At 43.1% G+C, this 20942-nt stretch overlaps 1 protein-coding gene across 1 annotated transcript in view; it reads right to left on the reverse strand.

Annotated features, from left to right (window-relative positions):
• Positions 1–1535: 1535 nt before the first annotated feature.
• The window catches only part of TEKT4 (tektin 4), a 111754-nt gene continuing 92347 nt past the window's right edge, over positions 1536–20942 (reverse strand). The window contains exon 6 of the mRNA XM_077449410.1: positions 1536–1876. Coding sequence (XP_077305536.1) covers positions 1660–1876 — 217 coding nt within the window. The 3' untranslated portion in view covers positions 1536–1659. The remainder of the gene's footprint in view (positions 1877–20942) is intronic.

Below are 20942 nucleotides of genomic sequence, written 5' to 3' on the forward strand. Positions count from 1 at the left end.
TGGCCTGCCAGGCTGCATGCTCAGATAAGGGTCTGCTATGGATTTTGGGGGGGGGCACTCTGTTTTTTTTTTTTTTTTTTATTTGGTGTGGAGTTTCCCTTAAAATCTATACCAGACCCAAAGGGCCTAGTATGGATTGGGGGGGGGGGGACCTCACGCTGCTTTTTTTTCTTCAAATTCTGTCATCCCCTTAACCACTTCAATACACTTTATTATATACTCTGCACTGAACTGCACTGTATACCCCGCACTGTATTATATATATTACACTGACTGCACTATATACACTGCAAAGTATAATATATACTATATTGATACCACTATATACTCTGAACTGTATTATATATACTACACTGACTGCATGATATACTCTGAACTGTATTATATATACTACACTAACTGCACTATATACTCTGAACTGTATTATATATACACCATGGACTGCACTATGTACTCTGAACTGTATTATATATACTACACTGACTGCACTATATGTTCTGAACTGTAATATATATATTACACGGACTGCACTATGTACTCTGAACTGTATTATATATACTACACTGACTGCACTATATGTTCTGAACTGTAATATATATATTACACGGACTGCACTATGTACTCTGAACTGTATTATATATACTACACTGACTGCACTATATATGCTTAACTATATTATATTTTCTACACTGACTGCACTATATACTCTGAACTGTAATATATATACTACACAGACTGCACTATATACTCTGAACTGTATTATATATACTACACTGACTGCACTATATACTCAGAACTGTATTATATATACTACACTGACTGACTGCACACTACACTAACTACCTGCCTAATCTCCATTCATTCACTGTATACGGCCACCATGTAAACAGCAGCCTTATATAGTGTGGGACGTGGACTTAGCCTCTGAGTCATTATTGGCCAAAGGGACCTTGCCTTTGGCCAATCATGGCTCTCACAGCACATCACTTTGTTATTGGCCAAAGCACACAGGTCAGGTGCATGTCTTGGCTAATCAGCAGCTGTCATTGCACTGCGATCTTGCAGTGCAATTATGGGGCGCTCTGCGGCAGGCGAACTTCCTGCGAGCGCCCCATATGATTGAACTAACGAACATCCGATGTTCAAGTCGAACTTACATTTGGCTCGAACATCAGGACCATTCCTAGCCTTCACATGGATGACATTTAGTTTGCTAAAGCCCTGTGTATCAGATAATTATCTTTTTTTCCCAAAAATTACCCTCTTCACATCTTTTTCATCCTTTATTTCCCCTCGCTGATCTCCTTCAGCCTCGTTCAACCATTTCCTTTCTTTATGCACTTAGTCTAGTACTGGCTGCACATCATTGCTTAGTGCAGTGACAGTGGTACTCAAAAAGGAACACATTGACAGTAAGGCAAACTTTAATGCAGGTAATGACAGTAGGCCATCCCATGATCAACCTATGGATTTTGTACATTATTTGCATTATCATCAGCAGGTGGTATGACAAAACAGTGGAATAAATGCAAGAGTAGGGTATAACTGCTTTATTGCATAGTTAATTTTTCAAACTGAAAAGAAATAGGTTTTCAAAGAGTTTATGCATACCAGATCAAACACCAGGAACACGTGATAAAATCAGATTTTCAGCTCCCTCTACTGGTAGCCGGAGAGTTTCACCACAGTGGGGTAGCGAGTGCGGTGGGTCATGCACTTCTCCCGGTCAATAAACAAAGTGTTGGCTTTGTTACCAATATCCTTCTCCAGAGACATTCTGGTGTCCTCCAAGTTGCGGAGACTCTGCTCTGCCTCCTCCAGTTTCTGCTTGAGGAACTCCACAGACTCTGATAGCTCTCCCACTTCACTCACCAGCCTGAATAAACACAGAAAGAAATTGATATACATAATATGAGATGTAGATGGGAATATAATAATAAAGTCTACCCTAAGCAACTCCAGTCTTGGCTTTGTTTTCCATAACCTTCTTCCTGTAAAATCTAAAATCACTTTTCTATTATGCTATGAAAACACGAAAGATGATTTATTTTTTATTACATTCCAGTTACAACCATAGTTATGTTATTGACAAATAATACATGCCAAGGCTATAGTGAAAATAATAGAAAGTGTTTTGCTTGTATAATTACTTCATTTTATAATCTGACCTTTGAAAAATTGATTCAAAAATTGATCAAATTATGTCCACAATTTTTCAAAGATACAATCAGAAACACATGTAAACACATTTGATTGCATATGGTTTCTAAACAATAATGCTCTATTCTAGCGTGGTGTATTTAGTGCCTTTCACAGGAAGAAAGCAAGACTTGATGGTGGTGGGCATGAGGAATATCAGCTGATACAATGAGGGAATCAATGGTGGGTTTGAGCAAGAAAGATTTGATTGAGTAACAAGGGGACAGAGATGACATCAGGATCAAATTTTAACGGATATTTGACAAAGGAAAGTAGAGAAGGTGAATAGAAGTTGGACACAGTTGTAAATTGAAAGATATATTCGAGAGGGAAGAGGTGGAAACTGCGGAGGACAACTCTTCAAAGATCAGAAAAGGATCGTCTATATGTAATCTTTCCCTCTGTTGCAGATACCTGTTTGCGATGCCAAACTGACAGGAGGGCGTTGTTACACATTTGGTGGTCATGCCCCAAGATACGACCCTTCTAGATTGAAATTCATTCCCAAATAGGAAATATAATGGATTGCAAGCTAACCTTCGAAACAGTTACTTTTTTACTACACCGCACAGACCGATCTTCCTCCAAATACAAACGCTCACCATTCGCCTATTGAATTGGGCCAAAACACTTGTCCCGAAATTCTGGAAATTCACTAAAACCCTGGAGATTTCTGATTGGTTTAATCAAATTGAACAGATGGGAGGGATGGAAGAAATTGTAAATCCAAGCAGAGAAACCATGTGCTCGCATTTGTCTACCTGGATTAGATGGTTCTTATTAAAAGATTTGAATCTGTACAAAACAGCACCCTTACTCCCAGGGCCTGCATATCATTCTGCTCGGGTCTTTGACAATTTCTTGTCAGTTTGAACATTAGGCAGTGAACCAAGACAGAAGCCCCACAGGAGCCCCCCTTTCTCTTCCTTAACTTCTACTTTCATCCTTCAATCTGAAACTTTCCCAGACTCCTTACCCTTCCTGCCTACCACCCTTCTCCTAAACCCTCTTGTGAGGAGGAAGAAAAGAGTCAGAAGAACACTGGGTAGAAAGAGAAGATTTAATGTACAGGGTCTTAAATTAAATGCTGTTACTTTCCCTAAGGGGCAGGAACAGTTCATGGCCCTGTTTCACCTGTGTAAAGTAGAGGTGCAACTTTCTACATTAGTCATATCTTGTACCATACAGTACATGGGGTGCAGCTTAGTAGGTTGGAAAAAGCTCTAATAGGACTCTGACACAATGTCCTGCACAGGGGCGGACTGACCATTTGGGCACTCGGGCACTGCCCGAGGGCACCATCAGGGTTGCCAGCCTCAATAAAACTGTCATGGACAGTATGTAAAAATCTGTGTTACCTTTTCAGTGTGTGTATATGTATTCTGTGTGTGTATACTGTGTGTGTATATTGTGTGTCTGTGTATGTATACTGTGTGTGTATACTGTGTGGTCCCATGATCTATTGCCTGGGGGCCCCATAATCTATTGACTGGGGGCCCCATGATCTCCTATTGCCCGGGGGCCCCATGATCCTCTCCTATTGCCCGGGGCCCCATAATCTCCTATTGCCTGGGGGCCCCATGAGTTGTCAGTCCGACCCTGGTCCTGCAACATCGCATTTGTGCTCTAGAGTCTAGTAGGCTAGTCTAGTTCCATTATAGGAGCTGCAATGTATCTTAAGACACAACCTAGTCATGTCTTTATAATTGCAGTAGCCTTATGTATTAATCCCCCATGCTGAAACTTAGCACTATGGACAGTCTGAGTGGTAGTCGAAAGAGGTGACCACCTGGGGCACTTTAAGTGGTTATAAACCTCTGAAATGAAATATGAACACAGCATATCCCTCTATAGTGTGTACTTGTCTCAAGCCAGAGCACTAAGTGTCATTTCTGTCTGCTTCCCCATTTCTCTGCTGTCTGCATCAGTCACTTCTGACAAGTTTTCCTGACTCCAGAGACAAAAGGGTGACAGGGGAGGGAGCTCCAGCACACAGCCTGTAATTGACAACCTCAGCTCTGTTTATGTATGCAGGGAGTGTGTCCCTTCCTCCAATTAGCTCTCACTGAGCTCTGCAGTGTGTAACTTCAGCTCCCTGTCCCCTCCTTTCTGAAATCTCAGACAAACTATAATTTCTGCACTTTGAATGGCTGCAGAGAAGAGAGCCACAACCTATGTAGGAGGATATGTTTCATCCCTGTGTATCACCTAGGGCTAGTTACCTCACTCGGCAACCTATGCTGAAGTAATCCACAGCTCATTGATGGTGGACTTTAGCCTTTTTTGACTTAAATAATAAAGGAAATTGATCTTCATACATGAAAGGAACAGTAATTCTAGAGATGAAGAGAGCAGGGTTGCTAAGGGTGAGAACATTGGGCAGAAGGTGCAAAGGATATATAAAAAAAAGACATCAATGGGGGTTAGAACAGAAGAAAATGTTGACAGCCAGAATGGTGATTACAGCCAATAGCAATAATCACTGTGTTCTTCCGGCAGGAATGGCTCCCCTTGCCCCCCTCGATGGGAGAACACAATAGCTCTACGGGAGGGATTCCCCCATCAACACTGCCTTTGTTGATGGGGGAATCAAGTGATTTTCTTTCCTGCAACCAATTGCACCATTTATGGCCTGCTTAAGTCTCAGATCTTCAGATTTTTGGGAGATTTTCAGATTCCTGGGAAGTTCTCAGACCTTTTGATTCTTATGTTGAAGGGGTTGCAAGTCCAGACAATTAGAAAGAGGATAGAAGAGAATAAAATGTGGAAAGATATCACAGAAAAACTAAAAAAAAAAAAAAAAAAAAGTATTTATGTCACGGTTAGGTGTCAGTAAAGAGGCTCATACTGACCAGCAGGATAGGTAAACAGGCCGGTCTCCCTGGTGGATGATGTGGGCTCACCTGAGGTGCAGGGTTTAAGTCAGTGATTCTCAACCAGGGTTCCGTGGAACCCTAGGGTTCCTCCAGAGGTCGCTAGGGGTTCCTTTAGAATTGGAAATTTCTGCCACTCACACAATTGATCTTTTTAGCTGTAAGGAGGTAATTCTTCCCAATGACCACAAGTCTAAAGACCATTCTCCCCACTGACCATCACACTAATGTATCATGAGTTGTAGATTTCTCATTTTTAGCAGGGGTTCCCAGAGACCAGGGAACTATTTCAAGGGTTCCTCTGTGTTGAAAAGGTTGAGAAAGGCTGGTCTAAGTGCTAACTGGTATTCACCAGAACTCCTGACGGTGGAGATGGAATTTGCTATGTGTTAATACCAGGTTTGCGATCCTTAGGATCACCCCACCAGGATGTGAGAAAGCCAAGGTCCAATAGCAGATGTAACAGGTAGGGATTAAGCAAAAGCACAGTCAGTAAACAAGTCAAAGGTCAGGAAAAACTGGCTGCAGGTTGGGATCAATTGGAAGTATAGTCAAGGAACAATCCAAAAGTTGGTAAAGAGTGGTAGAGGAGATGAGGAGAACTGCAGGTATGGAAAAAAGCAAGATATTGGCTAGAAAAGGAACAATAATCAAGCAAACAGAAAATGCAGAGACATGGCTTAAATCATTAAACAAAACAGGAGCTGCGCTAACCAGTGATCGCACTCAAAAATTCAATAAACTGCACACAGTGAAGTTAAAGTGCCAAATAAATAAATAAATAAATAAACAGTGAGTAAATAAATATAAATAAAAGATAAAATAAACTCACATAGCGTAAAGCCCTTTTTAGATTTATTCGTAAAAAGACAAATGTACACTTACAAAGCAGTAGATGGAATCAGCATAAAAAACAATGTGAGCCAGCCGGCCTCGCTCACAGCCCGTAGCTTTCAGGACTAGGCGTATAGCAGTGACGTCAGAATGTTGCGCCTCCTCCCTACGCTTTTCATCATCAATAGGATGCCGTCACGGGGCACCGTGCCCCGTGACGGCGTCCTATTTGTGACGAAATGCATAGGGAGGCGGAGGGACGGTTTTACGCTATGTGAGTTTATTTTATCTTTTGGGAATCCTGTCGCATATTTGTTTATATGGATTAACCCCTGGGAGCTGGGATACCTTTTTACCTACTCGGGTACAAGTGTGGCTTTCCATTGCTGATTATCTAGTCAAATCGTGGAGCTTTCTGTGGCATCATTACCATCCCTGGCTGTGGTTAAAACCAAAAACGCAGTGTGGCCCCCCTATAATAAGGGACCACCCAATTCCGGTAAGCAGCAGTGTGCTCACACGTGGTGGAGGTGATTCAAAAACCTTTTTTCTGTGAATATTTGGTTGTCACACCAGTGTTAAGTATTCACAGGATTTTTATGGACTATTATTAAGTTATTAAATTATTATCATCTTTTGCATCATTTATATGTGGATACTATTTATTTATATATGGATATTATTTATTTCACTTCACTTTATTTGTCATTGATTTATTGAGATTTTTGGATATATATGTTATGGTTTCATTATCAGCTGTTATTACTATTTTCGAATTAGGTATTCATATTCAATTTAATTCATTTTATTATCATATACATTTATTCACTTTTTACATATATATCTAATTTAATTAATTCTTCACTATTTATATTTATTTACTCACTGTTTATTTATTTGGCACTTTAACTTCACTGTTTTCACTTTTTTTGAGTGCGCTCCTTTTTTGTTTAATAATTTGTAGGTGTTGTATAACATTTTGAGCCGCAGTTTTTCATTTCCAAGATAGCGCAGTATTTTCTTTTAAACTATGGCTTGAATCAAGAAGTAAATGGGAGGAGAAAAGAGTTCAAGGTACACCGGATATAAGAGACAAGGCAAGAAATACAACAATAATCCCCTGTGTATAAGTGTGATGGCCCAAACTGGAAAATAACTTTGTAGTAGAAGTGGATAATACTTTTGGAGCCTTGTTGCCCTCTAGGACTAGGGTTGTCCTCAGAACACTGTGGAAAATAGATAAAAAACAGAGGGCACACTGGCTTAGTGCATTACAAGAAAGGCAAAAGGATCAGACAGGTAGCTGTCCAGTATATCAGGTGGCTCAGCAGAAGCTTGAAGGTTCAGATCCTGGTCATGACAATGATGAATAACAGGTAATATCTTCTAGAGCAGTGATTCTCAACCAGGGTTCCTCCAAAAGTTGCTAGGGGTTCCTACAGCACTGGGCAATTTCTGCCTCTCAGATAAGTTCCCACTGACACCATTAATCTTTTTAGCTATGTGTAAGGAGGTAATTCTTCCTAAGAAGTGTAAGGGGTATTCTTCCCACTGACCATCACACTAATGTATCACGAGTTGTAGATTTCTACTTTTTAGCAGGAGTTCCTCGAGATCGGAGAACTATTTAAATGGTTCATCTGTGTTGAAAAGGTTGAGAAAGACTGTTCTAGAGGCATAGCTATGAGATTTTATAACATTTTCTTTTACTGCTGGTTCTATTTGTTTTGTGTGTTCCTAATTCCAGGCACTCTGAAAAGAAAAAGCACGGCCTCACTGGTGTTTGGTAGCGTTTCGGCCTTAGACGTATCACGTGCTTTGGGGTTTTACTCATACAATAGCTGTTCAAATTGCTTTCTCTGATCTCAATTAGCAATTTTATGAGGGAAAGTGCCAAAAGGAATCATTGGAAAGATTCCAAAGAAAACTAATACCAGCATTGAGATTAATAGTGTGATAAATAATGGGTGCCATCTTCTGTAGGTATAGCCATGAGATTTTTTTATATTTTCTTCTATGATGGTTTTTCTTCTTTGACTTGTGGTGAAAATAACATGTCCTTAGTTCCTGTTAATCTGAAAGAAAAACATGGCCTCACTTGTGTCTGGTAACATTTTGGCCTTGTTAGAAGCATTAATTTGTGTTGTTTTTTACTCTTACAATAGCTGTACCAATTGCATTCTCTGATCTCTTCAATAGCTATAGAAGGACAGCATATGTAATAAAGCACTCCTATCCAACCACAGGTCAGGGAATGCATTCAACCCTCACAAAAAGAAAACAAATTGCAAACTTTATCTACAGATTCACACACGACAAAACGCACTTCAGGTTTATTGTTGGGAAAGACACAAAGAAAACTATCTGACAAGGATGTCTGCTGAGGAATGATGAGGCTCATCCCTCGTATCCTCCATAGAGGAATGTGATTAGGATTAGCTGCCTACAATCTGCTACTCACAATGCAGCAGTTATCTTATTATTTATACCTGACATAGCATCCATATTGCTGGATAACTGACACACTCGAGAAGAGACTGGTATATCACATCAAGGATCGCAGAACTGCAATTTGCAGGAACTGGGCAGGATGGAGAAATTTGTCTAATCTTCTAGTGACTACAGAATGGCTGAAACTGGCTACTCGGTTGCCTGAGCTTGTGCTGATATCAGATGCAGATCCCAGATACGGAGTGTGCATATAACAGAGCTTCATAGTGTGAAGGAATCTTTTGATGCCTTTGGGTACTTTTACAGACAGTAAATGAAAATTCAGCTGCCAGAAATTCAGTGTCCTTGACTGACTTAAGCCGGCCATACATGGATCAAAATTTGACTGGTTCAGCAGGGATCAGCCAAATTTTGATCCCTGTCTGTTGGGTTTTTCCTGAACAATTAGTGTTATAGCCGGAAACACTAATCACTGTGTTCTGCTGACAGGGAAGGCTCCTCACTGGCAGAACACAATAGCACTGTGGGAGGGATTCCCCCATCAACACAGTCAGTCAAACAAATTTTCTTCCACCACAGGAGGAAGGAAAGAAAAATCACATAATCTTTGGAATGACTTAGGCCCCTTTCACACGGGACGGATCCGCCCTGTCAGATCTCCGCTCTCCTCTATGGGGGATCGGATGAGCACGGACCGTCTGTCCGTGTTCATCCGATCCACTCTGCAGACGGATAGAAAAATAGGATTTTCCTCCGTCTGCAGAATCGGACAATAGCGGAGGCGGACGATAGCGGGTGTCTGCGGATGTTTATCCGCAGACACCCGCTATCCCATAGGAATGCATGTATGTCCGTATTTCACCTGCAAACGGATGGATGAAATACCAACATACTGTCCGCATGTGTGAAAGGGGCCTAAGGCTCAGTTCACACCAATGCAGTTTGCTTTTGATAATTTCTGCAGCGTTTCTGCGGTTTTGCACATGTGATTTTACCACAATTTGCATTTTTTAGGCTTTTTTTGGCCAATGTGGCAAATTAAAAACCTTAAAATGCAAATTGCGGCAAAATTGCACTAAATGCTTTTCTGCAGATTTTCGAAGTCTTTTGGAACAAAAAAGCAAAAAAAAGAACCATTTTGTGTTTAAAAAAAGTCCCTGACCCTTTCTAAAAATGCAGTGGCTGGAAAAACATAGACGTGAACGTGTCCCATAGGAAACCATGTTAAATGAACTGTAGTGCGTTTCTGCAAAAAGCAGCAAAAAACCCATAGGTGTGAACCGAGCCTTAATCTGAGAATTCAATTGGGCTTTAATGGGAACCTGTTGCTTTGTCATAATTGCCAGGTGTAGGTGGCTACCTAGATGGTTTTCCTGCCCAGGATGTGGCTGTTTACTAAAGAAAATTAACTGTAATGCCCTGTACACATGGTTGGATTTACCGACAGAAAATGTTCAATGGGAGCTTTTTGGCGGAAATTCCGACTGTGTGTAGGCTCCATTGGACATTTTCCATTGGAACTTCCGACATACAAAATTTGAGATCTGGATCTCAAATTTTCTGACAACAAAATCAAAATGCACAAAGTTCCACGCATGCTCAGAATCAAGCAGAAGAGCCGTACTGGCTATTCAACTTAATTTTTCCCGGCTCGTCGTACGTGCTGTATGTCACCGCGTTCTTGACATTCGCAATTTCTGACCAACTTTGTGTGACCGTGTGTATGCAAGACAAGTTTGGAAAAATCCATGGATTTTGTTGTCGGAATGTCCGATCGTGTGTACGTGGCATAAGACTTTGAATGACTTTTGATACACCTGGAATTAATTTATATGATTTATGCTGAAAGTTCAGTTGGGTTTAAATCATGTGTGTCAAACACAAGGCTCACGGGCCAAATCCAGCCCACCAGGCTATTTCATGTGGCCCTTACACCTCTTCTGCACCTTGTCTCAGCCCCACTATGCCTCAGCAGTCGGCAGCAGGAAGGAGGACAAAACTCCTGCACCAGATCCTGCACTTCTCCGTGCAGCTGTGGAGAGGCTTGCCTCTGCCCCCCTCCCCATCTAAGCAGTTGGCAGTAAAGAGGATGGAACTCCTCCAACAGATCCGGAACCTCTTTGGTCAGCCACAGCACTCCCTCATCTCTGCTTCCCTTGGTCTCAGCATTCAGCTGACTCCAGCCCTCCTCTGGTCTTTCTCCAGACCCTGCTCTTTCTGCTTCCCAGCTCCACTCCCAGCTTCTTCCAGCATCAGGTAAGGGGGGTGCTCTGTGACGCAAGGGAGGGTGGTGGACTCTTGACTTCGGATGGTGGGGGGCTCTTGACATCTGATGTAGGGGGAGGGGGTAAGGTGCTCTTGCGCATCTGCTTATAATTATTATGAGAATAATAAAATTCTATGCCAGTTGAAAAGGAGAGTCCCACACCGCTGGTATCATCCACAAGAAACTTTATTGGAGACTGCTCAGAGCTCCATGGCAGAACCATATTCTTTCTGTGTAGTCCCCAATAAAGTTTCTTGTGGATGATATCAGCGGGGTGCAATCACTCTTATCAGACTTGCATCATCTGGTACAGTAGTGTGAGTGGGCTCAGCGGTGGGCTGCACCTGCCTTTCACAGCTCAAGTCTTAAAGTGGGAGTAAACTCTCTTGGTTGAGGTTTACCTCTAGGTCAGCCTATAATAAGGCTTACCTAGAGGTACAGTAAATATCACCTAAACATGCATCATTTAGGAGATATATGCTTGCGAAGGCACTGATGATGTCACTGGCGCATACGTGCTGAAGGAATGGCTTGCCTTTCCTTTAGAGTCCTGTGCCATGAACAGCGGCTCCCACATGCATGCATGGGAGTGACATCATTGTGGCTTGTCAAATCAAAGGATGGGCAGCCCGCCAAACTGGAAGGAAGTCTGGGTGAATATGGAAGCCCTGCCAGTGGTGACAGCGAGCCGCTGGAAGCCTTTCGTTATACCTTTGCCTTGTAGTTTTTTTTTGTTTTTTAAGCTGGCAGTTTACTACAGCTTTAGGTTTTACAAAAAACAGTAATAATTGAATGCAGGAGCAATTATTTAATATGAAAAAGAGTAGATACATTTATAAAGTCTTACACACGCGTACACACGATCGGAATTCCAGCCAGAAAAAGACCGATGAGAGCTTTTCATCGGAAAATGTGACCGTGTGTATGCTCCATCGGAATTTAGCTGTCCGAATTTCCGCCAGCCAAAAATTGATAGCATGTTCTCAATTTTCCCGACGGAAAAACTTTCTATCGGTAATTCCGATCGTGTGTATGCAATTCCGACACGCCAAAAATCAGGCATGCTCAGATTCAACTACGAGACAGAAGCTATTGGCTACTGGCTATTGAACTTCCTTTTTCTAGTCACGTTGTACATGTTGTACGTCACCGCATTATAAATGATCAGACTTTGATGTGACCGCGTGTAGGCAAGACAGCTTGAGCCGAATTCCATAAGAATTCCGATGTGAAAACCATCAGAGCTTTTTCCGACGAGAATTACGATCGTGTGTACGCGGCATTACAGATAAAACCAGCCCTTTGAGAGCAGCATAATGCTAATGTGGCCTGCAGTAAAAATTGAGTTTGACACGCCTGGTTTAAAGTGTCCCACTGCCCGTTCTCTGATTTTCACTCTCTTGCTAAGTTATGGCCTCTTTATATCCAATATACTTTTGGGTGTGTTAGATATTGGGCCCTCTGTAACGTACTGTGGTTTAATTCCCAAGCCCCTATATCAAGAAGATGCAGTAATGACGTAGGGACCAATGAATGGAACCACCAATTTCATTATTCACTCCTGATCATAAAAAAATTAAACACGGCATATTTCCTTTTACGTTCTGGCCTCTGATCTGGTTTCCACTCTAGAGGCTCTACATTATTGCCATTGCCAGGCCTTGGACAATATTTTGATTTCTGCTGTCATAGTGGTAAAGCGCCATCCCAATCTAGTTTGTTTGCTTATCGGTCTGATTATCCTTCATTTTTGTCCTCCTTGTGTCTGTGTGATCAAAGGAAAGTGCCGATCTCCGTGGACTGTACAGTATGGCTAGAGCATGACTCATTGCTCCTTGGAGTCTCAGAAGCCGGTCTCTGATTTGAATTGAACGAGACGTATTATTAAGAGCCACCTCATCAATCTTTAAACACTTCAGCAAAGAACAATGAAATGATAGCACATTACCCAGGGATCAAAATCTTCCAACGTGATAATTTACAGAACATTAACATTCTTTATCAGGAAGACAGGCAAATTGGTCACTCTATAAAGTGACAGGCAGCTGTATTTAGTTAAAGGACAGATAACCTCCAGCGTATTCTGTGTTCAATGGTGTCTAGCAAAAGCACGTCAGACAACATTTTAGGTTATTCTTATGTCTCTTCTCATTTGCTGCCTCTTTGCTTGTTGTCTGTCATAAGTTTGATGGAGTGAGATACTGAAGCATGAAGCTTGTGACAGACCTAATCAAAATAGGGGCTTCTGGAGAAGACTAGGAGCAAGCCTCTTACCCACTGACTACGGCCCAGGGAGACAGCAGATCGTTCTCTAACGATGGACCAGTACTTAATGGACACCGAGAACATGGTTTGGATTACTGCAGATGGGAAAGTAATATTTATCAACAATATCCGTCAAGAAATCTGATACATTAATTCCACTGTATCAGAACGATGGAACATTGTATGAGCTTTGCCTCAGACTATCGTAGGTAGGAGACAAACAGTCTGCTACTGGGGTCTAATGCTATTGTTTATTTAATAAGGTGTTCTCTGTGTTTATACTTAGCCCTTGTACACACGGTCGGACATTCCGATGGAAAATGTCCGATCGGACCGTGTTGTCAGATAATCCGACCGTGTGTGGGCTCCATTGGACTTTTTCCGTCGGAATGTCCGACCAACAAAGTTTGAGAGCTGGATATAAAATTTTCCGACAAAATGATACGTAGAGAATACTTGTAGAGAATTCCGATCGGACAAAGTGCCACGCATGCTCAGATCAAATTACGAGACCAAAGCTATTGGCCACTAGCCTGAACGTAGTCCCGCCGTAACGAACATCATCACGTTCCAAACGATCGGATTTTCCGACAACTCTGTCCGACCGTGTGTATGCAACACCAGTTTTGGACAAAATCCGTCAGAAAAAATCCGATGTATTTTGTGATCGGAATGTCCGACTGTGTGTACAAGGGCTTAGAATAATGTATAACGTACTCTGTTTTACCCTTGTTGCTAGACAGTCTGTTCACCTGGGCTGGTTTAAGTGCTGCGTTAATCAGCATGTTAATTATATTATTGTCAGCTAGTAGTTGCTAGAGGAAGGGGGGAGTAGGAGTCAATCCTACCTTATCATCGAACCCATTGTGTGATGTTTTGTGTAAATATTTGAGTTATTGTGTATGTGGGGGACTGACATACTTTTCAAGTGTATAAAAAGCCTGTATCCTTGCCCAATAAAACATTCCATGTTGCAGTTGAGCTAGTCTCGCCTGGTTCTTGGTTACAACATGTGGCTGTAATATCTGGTATCTGAAGGTCCAAACTGGAGGAAGCAGTGTACTGAAGAAAGCAATCAAGTGGTTCAGTGACAATGCTTACCAACAATGATATCAAATGTATGTAGCATCGTCCTAGGTAGGTTCTAGGATTAGATACTCTTAGTTATGGCTCACCGTATCCAGTGGAGCCACAGTTCATTGATAGGTAATTATAATTCTGGCTCACTGTAATCAGTGTGGCTGTATTGAGTGTTCTGGCCTGCTCTATGTTTCAGAGGCTGCAGGACTGATTGCTTCCCCCTGGTTGGTCCAGAAATGTTCTGGAAGTTAGTGGGCAGCAAGAGTCTAATCAGGAGCTGAATATTCATACAGCCCTGGTCAATCCCTGGGGAGAAGTGCCCAGATGGTGACTGGGAGTCTGCATCAATACTCTGAGAACAGCCTGGTCTTTTTTCTAAGAAGGAGATCACAGCCATCTGTCCATGTGCCTGCAGGAGTGTCGAGGCCTCAGATGGGCTACCTGGAGGCCTGCTTTGCTGAAAGTTACTGGAGGCTGACTGGGGGACGGTCATCTGAGGATCTAGTCTGGTACCACAGGGTGAAAGTGTCATGAGCATATTGGAAGGAGACAACTGGCATTTGTGAGTACAGACTAGTGAGAGAGATAGTAAAGACTGGGTGCGGAAGTTAGAATCTGATTGGCTACCATGCACAGCTGCACCAGATTTTGTGCTCTCCAGTTTTAGTAAATCAACCCCATTACGTTCTGTGTCCTGAAGAGCTTAGTCTATTAAAGCGGAGGTCCACCCTAAAATGGACCTTCCGCTCATTGGATTCCTCCCCCCTCCGGCGCCACAATTGGCACCTTTCAGGGGGGAGGGGGGTGCAGGTACCTGTACAGTACAGGTATCTGCACCCACTTCCGGGATAGCTCTCTGCAGAAAGGGGCGTAGATTACGCCCCTTTCCGAAAGTCCCCCGCTGCCTGCTGGGAAACACACGGATCCCAGAGGCAGCGGGTCCATCCTTATTGCGCAGCGCGACTCGTGCATGCGCAGTAGGGAACCGGGAAATGAAGCCGAAAGGCTCCACTTCCTGATTTCCATACCCAAGATGGCGGCGGCAGCACCCGAGAGACGATCGAGAGATCGGCTTCGGGTGCCGACATCGCGGGCGCGCTGGACAGGTAAGTGTCACTATTTTAAAAGTCAGCAGCTGCTGTATTTGTAGCTGCTGGCTTTTAAAAAAAAAAACGCGGACTCCCGGCGGACTCCCGCTTTAATTCTTAGTGAAAGGACTTTGGTTGGACTGTTCAGAAAGGAAGATGATTCTCCTCAAGTTGCTTCTACAAAGCCCGAAACACTTCTGTACAAGGGCTTGGCTAATAGTTCTACAAGAGAAAGTTCAGTGCTCTCAAATTGCTGTTAAGGGTTATGGGAATAAACTACCATTACCCACTACCTATCCAAGTTCTCAATAAAGAATCAGAAAAAGCATACCCCTGGACTGGTTTATGAGCCTGAAGAGAGGTTTTTACGTTCCCACATACCTGATGGACAAGCCCGATAATGCAGATGAAGGCCTCCCTTGCGTATCTGACTCGGAGCCCCTGATAGAGCAAACCGGCAGCTTGGGAGTGCAGAATGGTATGGGTGCCTGGCGGGTCAGCTGTCAAAAGAGCCGCTCCGGGGTTCCTGATGCTGCAGGGATGAATACCAGCAAGGTGAAAGATCTGGACAGTGGACAGGCTGGAAACTGGATCAACCGATATCTGGACACCACACACCAGGATTCTGGGGCTGGCAGACAGTGGATCAGCCCAGAGGGATATGGAGCACAGGCATGTGCAGGCAGACTGGGTCATAAACAGGCAGGAGATACTGGAACAGGTGTAGCAGACAAGACAGGTTGGGTCACAGGTCGGGTCAGTAACTGGCTGGCAGCGTAGTACTTAAAGGAGCAGGCAGAATCAAGGTCAAAGACAAGCTGGGGTCAGGTGCAGGGAGAGCGGAAAGGCAAGCTGGGTAACACAGGAATTGATCACAGAAGCAGATTACAGGAAGCAGGGGTCACGGAAAGCTGCAGATCAGACAGCACTGGTCCTCTTTGCACATCCTGTTTAAATAGCCCGTTTGGTGCCGAAAATCGCATGCACTGACGCACACATGTGCACCAGCTTGGCCAACAGTATTGTTTCTTCCACAGAGATTGGTGTGTGGGTACGGGGGAACTATTGGAAAAAGGATCCGGCAATCTACCTAGTGGCTCCTACCATGGTAGCGCTACATGTAGGTGTCACCATTAAGTAATAACCCCAGTAGTTGGAATGATTAAATCCCAGTACTCAGAACAGGAATGTTCTCTTCTGCTTAAATTGATACTAAACCCACAGTTTTTAAGCACTTCCAGCAGCTGATTTGATCACTTACTGAGTATGCAGTCCTTCTTGTAATCCCTGCTTGTGCTCCAGTTCAAGCTGGTATAGTCACTGCCCCAAGTTTCCCATGTGTCAGGGAGTCTTCCTTTCTTTTGCAGAAATCTATGGGGCTTCCCCTGTGTGCAGGGAGAGATGCTGTTTAGAACAGCATCTCCCTGTTCAGCCGCCCCGTGAGATGATCGCGGGTATCCCCGCGCGGGATCGAGTCCGCGGGACCCACGACCGGACTCACGGGGGTCCCGACCGGCACGTGAGCGATGGCAGGGTGGCATATAAAAATGGACGTACCTGTACGTCAATATGCCTGCCCGTGCCATTCTGCTGACATACATCGGCGTACGCCGGTTGGGAAGTGGTTAAACATAGAAACGAGGTAAAATAAGGAGAGAGACAAGTCACAAATGAAAGTAAAACTATAGGCAAAACTTTTTTTTTCATTTTGGATAGGGTAAGGCAGTGTTATAACCCCTGTCAGATTTTTTTTTCACCATCGGTGTCCCATCGCAGACATTTCCCTTCACTTCCTGTCCCATAGCCAAACAGGAAGTGAACGGAAATCCCTGCAATTTATAAGAATTCTTTGGGGCCCCCCAGATCACCAGAACTAGAGTCCCCATTGGAAGATTTGCCCTTCATTAATTTTCTCAGGACAACCCAAAATGTGGGATTTTCTTTTACTTTCATATTCAATGACAATGCTAAACAGGACAAATAGAGAGGGCGAGTCTACCTTAAGAGGACACAAACAGCAATAAAAACTGATAGGTCCATTTTTAATTCAATCTCCCTTTTATCCAAAACTAAAAAAAAAGTTTTGCCTTTAGTTACACTTTATGGGTTTGTGTAGAGGCTTGTTTTCCTCCATCTGACATGCGGTTTGAAGCTCACATCAAACACAGGTCCGCAGATTCCTTTTTACTTCAATTATGCAGTGTAGACTTTAGTTCTGGAGCTTTGTTTTACCTGCTTTGCATTGCTTTTGTTTGGATACAGAGGTTCCTTTTGAGAAGTTCGCTTGTTGCAGGCAAAGTAGGTCAAACGCAGGCTTTTGATGGGTTTCGCACTTGTACGCATGTGAGGAAGAGTTAGACATGGATGAGGGAAATAGGGTGAGAGGGTAAAACAGAAAATGAGAAAGAATGATGGAGAAATAGGGAAATGGGTGTGCAGTGCATGCAGAAAGTATTCACAGCGCTTCACTTTTGCCACACTTTGTTATGTTACAGCCTTATTCCGAAATTGATTAAATTAATTTTTTTCCTCAAAATTCTACAAACAACACCCCATAATGACAACCTGAAAGAAGTTTGTTTGAAATCTTTGCAAATGTATTAAAAATATAAAAATGTTAAAAAAATGTGTTGAAGTATCTTTGGCACCAATTACAGCCTCAAGTTTTTTGATTATGATGCTACAAGCTTGGCACATCTATTCTCTCAAGTTCCATCAGGTTGGATGGGGAATGTCAATGCACAGACATTTTCAGATCTCTCCAGAGATGTTCAATCGGGTTCAAGTCCGGGCTCTGGCTGGGCCACTCAAGGACATTCACAGAGTTGCTTAAGGTCCTGTTGTCCTGCTGGAAGATGAACCTTTCACCCCAGTCTAAAGTCTAGAACGCTCTGGAGCAGTTTTTCATCAAGGATGTCTCTGTACATTGCTACATTCAGCTTTCCCTCGATCCTGACTAGTCTTCCAGTTCCTGCCACTGAAAAAACATCCCCACAGCATGACGCTGCCACCACCATGCTTCACTGTAGGGATGGTATTGGGCAGGTGATGAGCAGTGCCTGGTTTCCTCCAAACATGACGCTTGCCATTCAGGCTGAAGAGTTCAAGCTTTGTTTTGTCAGACCAGAGAATTTTGTTTCTCATGGTCTGAGTGTCCTTCAGGTGCCTTTTGGCAAACTCCAAGCGGGATGTCATGTGCCTTTTACTGAGGTGTGGCTTCTGTCTGGCTACTTTACCATAGGGGCCTGATTGGTGGAGTGCTGCAGAGATGGTTGTCCTTCTGGAAGGTTCTCCTCTCTCCACAGAGAAACACCGGAGCTCTGTCAGAGTGACCATCAGGCTCTTGGTCACCTCCCTGACTAAGGCCCTTTTCTGCTGATCATTCAGTTTGGCCATGTGGTCCGCTCTAGGAAGAGTCTTGGTGGTTCCAAACTTCTTCAATTTACGGATTATCAAAGAAACAAATAAATGTTGTTGCGCCTACCCCCTTAAAGAGGAAGTAAAGGCAAAAAAAAAACAAAAAAAAAAACGCACCCTGTAAGGCAAAGGCTTAATGAGCTAGTATGAAGCCCTCTAATCCATCCTCCGTCTTCTTCTTCGCCGCTGCCATGGATCCCGGAGCGACTTCCGGGTCTCGCTGCTCCGGCACTGTGATTCGCCGGAGCCGCGATGACGTCACTCCCGCGCATGCGCATGGGAGCCGACACGACCGGCATATCGCCATGATCTGCGGCCTGCCCAGTGCGCCTGCGCGCGGCTGTCTACGGCGCATGCGCCGTAGACAGTGGTGGCTGTCTTCGGTAAATATCTCCTAAACCGTATAGGTTTAGGAGATATTTCTTGGACCCACAGGTAAGCCTTAATCTAGGCTTACCCGTAGGTCAAAGTTGGTTGTAAGGGTTTACAACCTCTTTAAGCGTGTAAAATGATACGTGCAAATGATATCAGACCAAAATAATATTTTTTATTATTCATAATAAACGTGAATCAATCTGCTAAATATCTCCTTAGATATACAGTTATATACAGTATCTCACAAAAGTAAGTACACCCCTCACATTTTTGTAAATATTTTATTATCTCTTTTCATGTGACAACACTAAAGAAATAACACTTGTCTACAATGTAAAGTAGTGAGTGTACAGCTTGTATAACAATGTAAATTTTCTGTCCCCTCCAAATAACTCAACACACAGCCATTAATGTCTAAACCGCTGGCAACAAAAGTGAGTACACCCCTAGGTGAAAATGTCCAAATTGGGACCAAAGTGTCAATATTTTGTGTGGCCACCATTATTTTCCAGCACTGCCTTAACCCTCCTGGGCATGGAGTTCACCAGAGCTTCACAGGTTGCCACTGGAGTCCTCTTCCACTCCTCCACGAGGATATCACAGAGCTGGTGGATGTTAGAGACCTTGCACTCCTAACTTCAGTTAATATATGGGTTAATACTTGCAAGGTTTAGATTGGTGTATATACAATTACTATAAAGGGATCCCCAATCAATGATATACTCTTTCCTCTGAATTCTGTATATCTTAATTTTAGAAAATAATCTTTTAGTTCATTAGAACAGTTTTTATTTCTCATCTTTACCGGATAATATCTGAATTGTAATGGAGAACGGGTCTGCATAGAGTAATTCCAGATTTGACCACCAGGGGTGCATGGTATGGAATTAATTAGGCTCCAAAGGAGCATAGCCTACCTACATCAAAATTAAATGGTCAGAAATTCCCCTCCAGGATATGTGGCGGTGTACACAGTAGAGGAAGGGAATCAGACCCAGGGGCGTTATATGTTATATGTATTAAGCCTGTGATCATCTGATTTCCCGGTCTTAAAACCCACCCATGGGGACGTGGACCCTGCAGACCGCTCACTATAATAGGCGTGAGGTGAACCAAGATGGCACCACCTCAGACGACGGCCTATGACGAAACACGTAAGGCGGATCATTTGCATCATTTCCAGTTGCAGAGTTCCGGTCTGTGGAACACACTCTGGTCCGGAGTTTACGATTTGAAACCAGGACACGCCAGCTTTATACTTGACTGTGTCAAGTTTTGTTTTTAACTTGAACTATTTTAATAAACAAACCATTCGGATTCACACTATGAGTGCCCATTTCTTTGGTTCATGAGGATATCCTGCGGTCTGACATGGAGGAGGAGACTGTTGCAACTCTATCTAGTGGAAGTGATTTACCCCAGGAGGGCTAGAGGGATCTGGATACCCCAGTGTTTGCTGAGCCAAGGTGGAGGTGTCTGTTCCGGATACAGCCAGTACACTCACTACAGGCGTTTTACCCCTGCAGGGGTGCAAGAATCTGGTGAGTAGGGAACTGAAGGGGAGCACGGAAGTCACTTGATTTATTGCACACCTGTGGCTGAACCCAGGCACGAGTCACTTTGGACAAGCACAAGTCACGTACATTTTGTTCTTTTTGCATCACTTGAGATTGAACTTTATTGTTGATTTTTTATATCATTTCTATTTTTTAACACTTTTTTCACTGGACTTTTATTTATTTATATATTTTGTATGATAATCAATTTTTCATTAATTTATTATATATGAATTTGCACAAGTATCATGAATTATTAAGGATGTAATTTGAGATCACCATAACTTTTTGCACATTTGTTTTAGGACTGGGTGTTGGATATTTGGTTGCAAAAAGCACAATTAACAGAGCAACAATAGTACACTACCTAATATAGGTCACAGGATGAGCACACTCCCTATAACATTTATCTCACTATTGGGGAATCACTCATTACTCATTTGAGAAGAGTGACCCACTGGGGGATTACCCTTCAGGTGACAGGAATAACTACCACCCATTAATTGCATACTCACCTAGGAGAAGTGATTCACTGTAG

Source organism: Lithobates pipiens, unplaced genomic scaffold, assembly GCF_037356315.1.
Source record: "Lithobates pipiens isolate NorthernLeopardFrog02 unplaced genomic scaffold, aLitPip1_a1.2 Scaffold_22, whole genome shotgun sequence".
NCBI lineage: Eukaryota > Metazoa > Chordata > Amphibia > Anura > Ranidae > Lithobates > Lithobates pipiens.